The sequence below is a fragment of the Oryzias melastigma genome, linkage group LG20 (genome assembly GCF_002922805.2).
Source record: "Oryzias melastigma strain HK-1 linkage group LG20, ASM292280v2, whole genome shotgun sequence".
NCBI classification, from domain to species: domain Eukaryota; kingdom Metazoa; phylum Chordata; class Actinopteri; order Beloniformes; family Adrianichthyidae; genus Oryzias; species Oryzias melastigma.
The window spans coordinates 24416135-24426311 of record NC_050531.1 but is presented as its reverse complement, the minus strand read 5'-3'; the positions used below and the strand labels follow the sequence as shown (position 1 = coordinate 24426311).

Sequence of the window (10177 nt, the reverse complement as noted above, 5' to 3'; positions counted from 1 at the left end):
TGAAGGCCTAGGTGTGAAATGCACGGCCCGCCACTGCTTAAACCTCAAGAATTGCGATGGAAAAATGTTTAACAGAGATGAAAAGAAATGGAGAGAAAGAGACAAAAAGCTGAGCGCGCTCCGGCACTGCGGGTGTGTGTGTTGGGTGGGAGGGTTACACGTGCTGCAGCGCAAGAATCAAGCAGGGAGAGACCGAGAAACAACATCAACACAAAACGTAAAGAAAATGAGACATTAGAAAAGAAAGGAAATCATTCTATATACCAGTGCAGACACCTGAGAACTGAGAGAACCTCATCTAACACAGAGCAGATGATTAAGAAACCTCATTTCATCCTCAAAGATGGGACTCTTTTGTCTTTCTTAATGTTATTGTGAATAAAAGTCTTTATTTATTGTTTTTTCACACTTTAATCTGTATTGTGGTTGTGGTTGCAGAGTTTTGTGTTCTTCCTACTCATAAAAACATGTTAACATTAGTTATGGATTTTGGTCATTATTGTATAAGGTAGATGATAATAAATTAAATACAGCAAAAAACAACCTAACAATCCATTTGTTAGCAGAAAGCCGCTGTTTACAGTGAACCAATGCAGAACAACTGAATCTTTGAGAAAAGACAGAATTCATCACTACTATGGGGTCAAACAAGGAAAGACTGTTTTTACTTTGTTTGAAAGTTTTTGTAAGGATTCTTAAAAAAGAAAAGAAAAGAAAGAAATAAAAACAGATTTTTTTTTTATTTTTTTTAGACGTTTTATTTTTTATTATTCTTTAATGATAATAAAGCTACAATATTTTAAAGAGATATACATTTAACTTTGGCAAATTGACTAATGATGCCAATGATATTTGCAGCACAAAGTTGTAGGGGGGGGGGCACAGAAGGATAAGTTCTTCATGGGGGGGCGTAAGAGAAAATAATTGAGAAGCTCTGCCTTAACTGCTTTATTCTGTTTTAGTTTCTGATGAAGATGTCATAGAGCTGAAGAGGATCATTGCTTCTGTCAGCGTTTGAGTTCATGCTTGGAGGGGCTGCAAAGAAATGATCATTGATGTGTTTGGAAGACGTGAAAATCCAGTTTCTACTGTCTGTGGTTCTGCTCTCATGAAGACTCCCCTCATCCTGTCTGCATGGGGGCAGCAGGGGTCCTGCATGTGCAACACGTGTCTCTGTCTGAACTCATGCTGCACAGGATCAGAATCCCACAAGTCTGTTTTCCATCCTTCAACCCCCTGTTCTGTGGAAATGAAGGAGGAGCTTATCAAAAACAGATGAGAGGATGCTCCCTGTGCACTGTAACATCTACATTTATTTAGCTGTTGGTCGTGATACGGAGGAGGAGGTCAAGCTTAACTCTAACTGCATAGATTATAAGACTCTTTCTCTTCCAGTCAACTGTCTCTCAAAAATTTACTTTTTTTTTTTTTTTTTACATATTCTGGATAGATTTAAGAGGAATACTGTCTGAGGAAAGCGGAATTCCCATTGGAGTGAGTGGAGTTTGGAAAATCTGATGTGGAAATGAGAAATGACGCTTTTGTTGTTTCTGAAGCTCTGCAGATCAGAGCGGATGAGCTGCTGCCTTCTGTCTACATCTTCTGCACCTCATCTGTAAACCGTTCTGAGGCCAAACACATTCATTCTGTTTGATTGGATTGAAATAACACATTTTCTGTAGATCAGTGGAATATTTTAATTTGCTTCAGCTACATTTCATCAATTTCTTCTCAAATAATCTGGTACTTTAATGATATGAATCTTTGTGGTAAAAGTATTTTAGTAAACTAATTGATCAAATCAGATATCTTCTTTTTCTTTGAGCTTGTGTACAGTCTTGAGGGAATAAAGGTTGTGATGCACAGAGCAGCAGCACACACTCCAGCTGTTGAAATGTCTTCATTGATGTAACGGTTAGTCTGAACGAAGATGCTCCTGTAGGATGAACAGGGGCTGCGCTGAGGCTGTGCTGCAGACGAACAGCTTCCTCAGACGGCATGGTGTGAATGCTGCATCCTCTGCTCTCTCATGCAGGAGCAACTTATTGTTTTTTCAGACCACACGAAGTGACTTTGATTCCAGCGAGTTTGAGGTCCGTCGACGCTACCAGGACTTCCTGTGGCTGCGGAGCAAACTGGAAGAAAGTCACCCGACTCTTATCGTCCACGTATGTATGACTCTGTGCAGGCTGAAGCCTCGGGAAGAGGAGTGTGTGTGTGAGGGTATTTGGGTTGAGATGGAGGGCTTACGTCCTGCTAGGTTTAAGATGTGGTGTTTGTGTGGCTGCAGCCTCTCCCGGAGAAGTTTGTGATGAAAGGCATGGTGGAGCGCTTCAACGACGACTTCATCGAGACCCGGAGAAAAGCTCTGCAGCGCTTTCTCAGCAGGATCTCGGAGCATCCCGTCCTGTCCCACAGCCAGCACTTCAAAGTCTTCCTCACAGCACAGGTGAGCTGTCAGCGCGAGTCTGCAGAGTGTAGGTTCTGTCCTGTTCACCTGAAAGTCTTTGCAGTTTTAGCTGAGACTGGAAACCAACAAACCAAAGCAAGATTTCCTCTAAGTCTTTGTTTCTCCAAATCCAGAATCCTCAAACATCATGAATGTTGCTCTTGCTGCTGTAGATCTTCTGTTTTAGGCGTGATCATGAAGAACTTCCAAACAGGTTCTTCTGTAGGTCCTGCTTTTTATCTTTTGCTCAGCTTCAGCTCTGAATGAACTTCTGACAAGAGTCACTTTTCAAGCTGTTTGCTGCTGTGATCCTGCAGGACCTGGCGCCCCACAAGAAGCAGGGTTCAGGTTTCCTCAGCAGGATGGGGGAGACGATGAGGGCAGTGGCAAACTCTGTTCGCGGTGTGAAGAACAGACCAGAGGAGTTTGATGTCCTGCAGGAGTATGTGGAGAACTTCAGCAACAAGATCTCTTCTGTGGACAAAGTCACCCAAAGGATCATCAAGGAGCAGAGAGGTGTGCTATACATTCAGAGTCGGGACGAACCCTTCCTGTGTTTGTAGGTAGCTGTTTGTCTCATAGACGTCTGAAATGTGTTCAAGATGAAGATCTTCAGAGAAGAGTTTTTTTTTTTTTCATATTGCTGTGATGTTTGTAGAAATGCAGAGGTCAGATCATAAATCTGTTTCCAGGCTTTTCTTGGACACAAAAACGACTACAACCAATTATTTCCTAAATGAAATCTGTTGACAATTGTATAAATCATCTCATTACTTCCTCACTGAAGTCGACTGAAGTTGATCAGCGGGAGTGTTTCTTGCTGAATTGGTAACAGAGGCAGCACAGACAAAAGCCCCTCCTGTGGAAAAGATGGGTGGATCCATTGACTGTATAAGAGAGCTGGACCGAGTGAGTGTGACATCACCCATAGAAAAGGACTTGCTTCCAGCTCCAAATCAAATCAGTTCAGTTGACATTTTTTTGTGATTCAGCCGTCGGCATGTTGAAGCCAGCAGTGATTGGTCAAGCCTGTTACATTTCTATGGCAACCGCTCTCTCCAATCAGGAGTGAGCTTGCTAGAAGACCACACCCCTTTCCACGGAAAGCAGAATGATGAGAATCTGTCAAAGGCTTTGAACGTTCAACGGGACATCACCTACTTTTATTGAAGCATCTGATTGGTCAGTTTATACCCTGAATAACCTTCACAACAGCAAAAATATCAAGAAAAAAAAGGATTCTCAAGAACGGGTAAAAAAAGGCCTCCGAGCATAAATGTTTATCCTGACCAATAGAATGACGGAGTTATAGCTGTTTATTTCTCTATAGAGGTCTGTGAGATTTTGGCCTCTTGGATCCAGCAGCTACTTCCTGTTTGGGACAGCTCAGTCCAGTTCTCTATATACAGTCAATGGGCAGAACCTGTAGTCATGTGACTGTGGCTTGTTGTGGGCTGTTGGTGTTTTGTGTGTCAGGACCTTCAAGCAGCAGCTAAGCTTGTGGCTGTAGCTTTAGCAGAGGCTTTGACCACAAATGAGTAGAACTTCCCAGCAGTGATCGGTTTAGGGATCGCGGTCTCCCACCTGACTCTAAGCGCTGAACCTAGACGGCTGACTAATCTGCATGGATGCACCGGTTTGCAGTCAGCTGAGCGGATCCAGTCTTTCAGGCCGGCTCTAAAGAGTTGTGTTTTCCAGAATACCTGGATGAGTTAAGGCAGTACAGCTCCACCTACTCCCAGTGGGCGGAGTCAGAGGAGAACCTGTCTGAGCCGCTGAAGGGCGTGGCCAGCTGTGCGGAGCGGTGCTGTAATGAAACAGAGGAGCAGATCCAGCATTTGTCTGAGGTCCTGGTCCCTGCGCTGCACGAATACGTCCTGTGTACAGAAACCCTGAAGGTGAGTCACCGCACCGCCACACATCCCAGCATGCCCTGCAAAAAATACACCTGAGGGGTTTTAATGTCTTGTGGACAGAACCAGAAGTTAGTTCTTCCGAATCCAAACACTGTTTTTTTTATTTTTATTTTTTATTTTTTAAGTTTGCTTTATGATTGTAGTTTCTCAGTGAAAGGTTTCTGTGGGAAAAATAGAAATAGTTTTTACTGCTTTAGATCTGAGCTAATATGTGAGCTAACCCTCTACACAGGTAGTCACAACGCCCCTGTCAGGCAGAATTACCTACTGTGGTAAAATAACCCAAAATGTGACATCCACAGATGTGGACACCAGGTCTGATAAGGTTAAGGCTGGAAATGGTTAATTTCAAGAAATCGAAGTAGGAATAATGCATAAAGAAGACAAACAACAGAGGTTTATATCCATGCAAAGACATATCAAACACTCATACTTACAAGTTACTAGTTCAGTTATTACATTTACTTGTAAATAAGCACATTTGTTCTTTTGTATGTATATAGAAGGTTTGAATGATTCATGTCTTGCTATGAATGTTCATGTTTCACATGGAGAAATCTCTGGACGTGATGTCTGAAGACTTGGGGAAAGTTTTTCAAAGACGCTTGTGTTTGCTCAGGCTGTGATGAGGAGGAGGGACAACATTCAGGCAGAGTTTGAAGTGAAGAGCGACACCTTGGCGTCCAGAAAAAGTGATCTAGATGCAGTAAGTGTAACTCGATCTCCTTCGTCTCTGTGTGGTCTGTGTCTGCTGGTGAGGGGAACCATGGGCTCCACCTCCAGGGCGTCGCTGCGGGGCTGTAGCATCCATCGGTGCTGCTCTGTTCCTCTGAGTCTTTTTCAAAGATTCGTCAGAGACGTGGTGGAAATATTCAGTGTATCCCAAAGAAAAACACCACCTGTTTTTTTTTTATCTGCTTGAGTTGTTTTCACCTATGGAGTGAGTGTCTGTATCAGATTCTGCTCACACCCCAAACCCAATTTAGACTTTTCTGTGCACTTTGCTTTAGATCCTCCCCCACATGGGGGCAGCAGTCTGCTTCAATGAGCCCAGAAGCTCTTTGTACTTTACTGCGTTTGAATGCAGCATCCGTCTGCAGGAGACTTGGAGTGATGAAAAGTGAAATGTCAGACGGACTGGATTCTTTTTATTCCTCTCTGCTGCTAAAAAAAAAGAAGAGGACTCTGTGGGAGGAACAGGGAGCTTCATTTACATTTTGTAAAGGTTCTTTCTGTTCAAAGTCTGGACTTTAGAGAAGCAAATACCTGCAGAAAGGTTTCTGCTGCAGGTTGACAGCGTTGAGCTGTCACCTTGACCTCATGGAGAATCACTTGTTTTGTTAAGGAAAAAGTCACAGAAAACTTCTGGAATGAGAGTTTTCTGCTTTACAGTTTTAAACTAGCTGGTTGGCTGCTGCTGCTTCTCTGGCGGGAGGTCTTGGTATGGGGATGGCCAGGCACTTCCCCCTTTGTACATTCCATCATCATCCACATCACCTGAGCACAGGTGTCAGCTCACCTTTGCACTGTCAGTATGAAAGGCTTTACATGTGTGGGTTTATATGGAGAAGTGTGTGAACTGCAGTTGTATTGCTTACATTTAGACTAGTTTAAATGTGAAGACCATCTTAGCCAACCGGTATGTGTGTAACTACTGAGTGTGTGTGTGTGTGTGTAGACAGGCCCCGCCCATTCCAGATTGCTTTTTACACCTGGTTGTTTTATGACGTTAGCCCCTCTGTTACCATCTTCTACTTTATCTAAACTCTCCTCTTTCACCTATCTGATCTGTATTCATTTCTAGATTTCATTTGCTTCTTTCAGTTTTTGTTCACTTAATATGTGATTTTCTACTAACAGCTTCGTGCGTAATTTCAAGAACTTTTCTATTTTATTCTATCTATCCTTAATTATTAATTTACTTTTGAAAAACCCCATAACATTTTGTTGCTTAAAGTTTCCTCTTGAGTAATTATTTTCATAAAATGTTATCCCTTTAAAAGAGAGAATATTTCCATCATCAGCAAACCATGTCATTTCTATGTGGGGTACAAAACTTCAAAAATGAATTTGGACTCAACCTGACCCCTGTGGTACTCCGCCAGGTCAAAGCCTGCTGAAAAAAGCATCAATCCAAGCATTAGCTGCCTCCTGTAACACAAAACCTCAGATTCTACCACTCTATCATTTTAGTTTTAGTGGTAAACGGATAAAAACTAGCTCCTAGTGTCAGCTCGGGCATCAGCGGCCTGACTCTCTGGGTGGGGGTAACGTTAAACATTGTTTTTATACTCTTATCTTGTCCTGGATGAGCTGAAAGACTCGGTCATGTGAACCGTGAAGTTCAGAATCAAGCAGCGTGTATGTTAGGTGAAATACGGTGATCTTCAGAATCATGTGGAAACCTTGTTAGCATGAACAAGAACACACATCAGAAGAAAATGGGAGAATGATCTGATGCTTTCATGACTCCCAGCAGCTCATGGAATAAACTGTAGAAACTCTCTGTGGTCTGAATCTTTGGACTTTAGTCCAAACCTTTTCTTTGTGCTGTCCTGACTTCTCCTGAAACTTCCTCCTCTTCTTTAATTCACTGCAAACACAAACAGCTGCTCACAAACAGCAGATCTCTTATAGACTAGTGTCCTCAGCAAGAGCTGAACTCTTCTGTCTGCTCTGCCTCCAGCTGCAGGATGAAGTGGATGAGCTGGCAGAACGCATGGAGAAGTCCAACAGCGCTTTACAACTGGACTGGAGCCGCTGGAGGAACACCATGAGAGCAGATCTAAAGGCAGCCTTCGTCTCCTCTGCAGAGAAGAATGTGGAGTATTATGAGAAGGTGACTACTACTGTATGAGAGGACGTCAACAATACTCCATCATTTCACTGATCAGTGTTCAGCAGATGTTGAAACCCAGTGAAACATGCTGTGCTGGATGGATGACCACTGAAACACAGTTGCATTGTCCTGCTGCTGAAATGATCTGAGGTGAAGCTGGAGAAGTCCAAACCTCTGAGGCTGAAGCTTCAGTCTGAATCTTTCATCCTGCATGCTGCTTGTCATCCAGCAGGGGGCAGCAGTACCACAGCTTTAAGACACTGGTTCAGAGAAGCTCAGTCTGCAGATGTGGCCACAGTCCAGAACAAATCAGTACATAAAACACAAACTTTTAGTAAACTTCTGGAGTTTAGGTGACCTACCTGTTTTAAATGAATCTATGTCAGACTGAAACAGACAGATGTTGACGATGTCCACCAAAAGTCATGGCTTCTGAACTTAAGGTTTCATCTTCTAGAAATGTGTTGCTGCTCAGCCATGGATCTTGTTCAGTTCTCAGTCTGGAGCCATTTAATGCTGAAGAGTTGATCATCCCCCACAAAAACAGAGGTTCTAAACTTGACAGAGACTTTGAAATTAAATGAAATACTTAAATGTGGTTCCACCTGCATTCATGAAGACAACAAGACTGGGATAAAAACACTGTCAGTAATCTGAGAAATGGAAGGTAGACTCAGAGTAAACATCATAGTCGACTGCCTGATGCTTCCGGTTAGTGTTGTGCGTTGAAGGTCCGCATCAGACTGCCATTACACCGGAAGGATGTAAACATGTCTTGGGTCTGAGCACTCGTATCAGATCGGTTTCCCTGTTTTTCCTTTGTGAGCTGGCTCTGACTCAGCTTTTCATGGGTCCAGGATTCTGGGTCTGCTCTGTTCAGACCTTTGACATGCAGCAGGTAAACTCTTCTTCCTCATGTTGATGATAGGTCAATGTGGTCTTAAGGAGACCTGGATTCCGGAGATGGTGGAGACTCAGTGTGATCTTCTGACCTCATCAGCAAAGTTACCACACATGCTAACTTAGCCTGTTTTAGTCCATCCTCCACAATAGTGACACCCATTCTCTGTTTCAGTGTCTGGCTGTGTGGGAGTCCTTCCTGGTGTCTCAGAGGGGGGAGTCCATCAGTCAGAGAGACTGAGACGATGCTGCTGGACCTGTGAGGAGCTCCGTCTGTCCTCACAACCAACCACTGACCATTTTCAACCTTTGAGGCAAAAACGTCTTCATTCTCCAAAGAGTTCAGTCCACTCTGATCATTCCAAACCTGGGTGTCCCTGATCCTTCCAGCGCCTCCTGTCTGCTCCCTGTTCCTCCAGCATTTGGACTCAAAATGATGCAGGAACCTGATAGGGTTCATTCAGTGTTTCTGTTTGATTTGATGATGGACCCTAACAGAGGAGCAGCTTCAGGAGTGACTGTCAGAACCAAAGATGACTGTGTTTGGACCTTTTCTGTTTGATTCCTACTAATTCCTCCTGTCACTTTGAACTGCAGCAGTTTCCACGCCGACTTCTGTCTGTGTGTGACACCAGACGTCTTTGCTTCTAATCTACTCTTGATCGTTGCATCCTCTGATGTGAGGCGGACGCTCCTGTCCAACTTTCAGAATGAAACCATGAGCTTTAGACTTCTTCACCCTCCAAAGTGACTCCTGCTGACATCAGAGGGATGGAAACCCCTCCCCGTTTCTTTACTGCCAGTCTTCAGGTTTACATGCAGGCAGACACGTTCTGCTGAGTCTGTTTTCATTCTTGGAGAATCTTTGAGATTTTTGTGTTAAATAAATAAAGCACACATAAGGCACAAAACAAAGATGTGTTTACTTGTAAAGTTGGTCAGCAGGAATCATCCTCTGGACAACTGAACATGAGGTGAGTGGAGCTCAGAGGAGAAAGTGGAGGGGAACACACAAATGGAACTTTACCAAACGTTTTGATCAAGAGCAAAGGAGAATGGAGAGTTTCCCAAAAATCAAACCTTCAGCTGCAGAAAAAAAGGGATAGAACTCAGTGAGTCTTAAGAACGAGAAACATGAAAAAAAGAAGGGGAGAAGAAGTTTGACGGCGAACAGAAGTCCACTCACTGGTTTTACATGAGAGCTGCTGCTACTGAAAGTGTGACGGTTTGACTCAACTGTTCATGAATCAGCAACAGCATCTCTGCCCACATCATCATCATCATCATCATCATCATCATCACTGCCTGATGAGCTGTCAGGGCGCAGACACCTAAATGTGTGTGACCACAACTGCACCTTTTGTTTTGAAAGTCTCAACCAAAATTACCTTTGTAAAGCTGCAGTACCCTGCATTAAGACTCAGAGATGCCCCCCCCCCTGCTGCATGCTAAAGCTGCAGCTGAAACTGCAGCTGATTTTGCTGCTGAAACTGAAGCTAAAACTGCAGCTGTGTTCAGGCGGCTTCTCCACACAGTTAATCACATTCAATATTAACAAGCTGCTTTAAATAAAGCCAAGCTAAACTAGGCCTCCACAGCACATTTCAGAGGGGAATGATGGGGGAGGGGGACATACACCTCCTGCACAGATGAGAGGAGGAGGAGAAGCTGCTGCTCTGATTCTTCAACCACAGCACAAAACAACAGCTCATTTTAGTTGAAATTGTGTCTGTTAAAAAACACTGGAGCTCACGGTGACTGTGCATCTGAACAGCATCTGACACCGGGGGGGACCTGCAGGTCCTTCAGCCCCCCATCTGTTCAGGTCTGATGTTTGTGTCATGAACTCAGGAGGCGTTCATGCTTCCACCATTTTTAAGATGCAGATTATTTTCTTCGTCTGCAGCACTGCTAAGGGTTAATCAGGTCTGTTGGTGCTATCAGAAGCAGTCGGTGACAGATTGGACCGTGCTGGGACGTCCATCTGTGTCCGTGCACATTCACCGTGGGGGTGCTGCAAAGACCTGAAACCTGGAAGGGATTGTTACTGTACACCAGCATGTTTTACCACGA

The 10177-nt window shown here is 43.8% G+C and overlaps 1 protein-coding gene across 1 annotated transcript in view; it reads left to right on the top strand.

Annotated features, from left to right (window-relative positions):
- The window catches only part of snx7 (sorting nexin 7), a 15395-nt gene extending 6364 nt beyond the window's left edge, over window positions 1–9031 (top strand). The window contains exons 3-9 of the mRNA XM_024261768.2: window positions 2058–2168; window positions 2291–2449; window positions 2767–2965; window positions 4148–4347; window positions 4985–5071; window positions 7052–7204; window positions 8280–9031. Coding sequence (XP_024117536.1) covers window positions 2058–2168; window positions 2291–2449; window positions 2767–2965; window positions 4148–4347; window positions 4985–5071; window positions 7052–7204; window positions 8280–8345 — 975 coding nt within the window. The 3' untranslated portion in view covers window positions 8346–9031. The remainder of the gene's footprint in view (window positions 1–2057; window positions 2169–2290; window positions 2450–2766; window positions 2966–4147; window positions 4348–4984; window positions 5072–7051; window positions 7205–8279) is intronic.
- Window positions 9032–10177: the final 1146 nt, after the last annotated feature.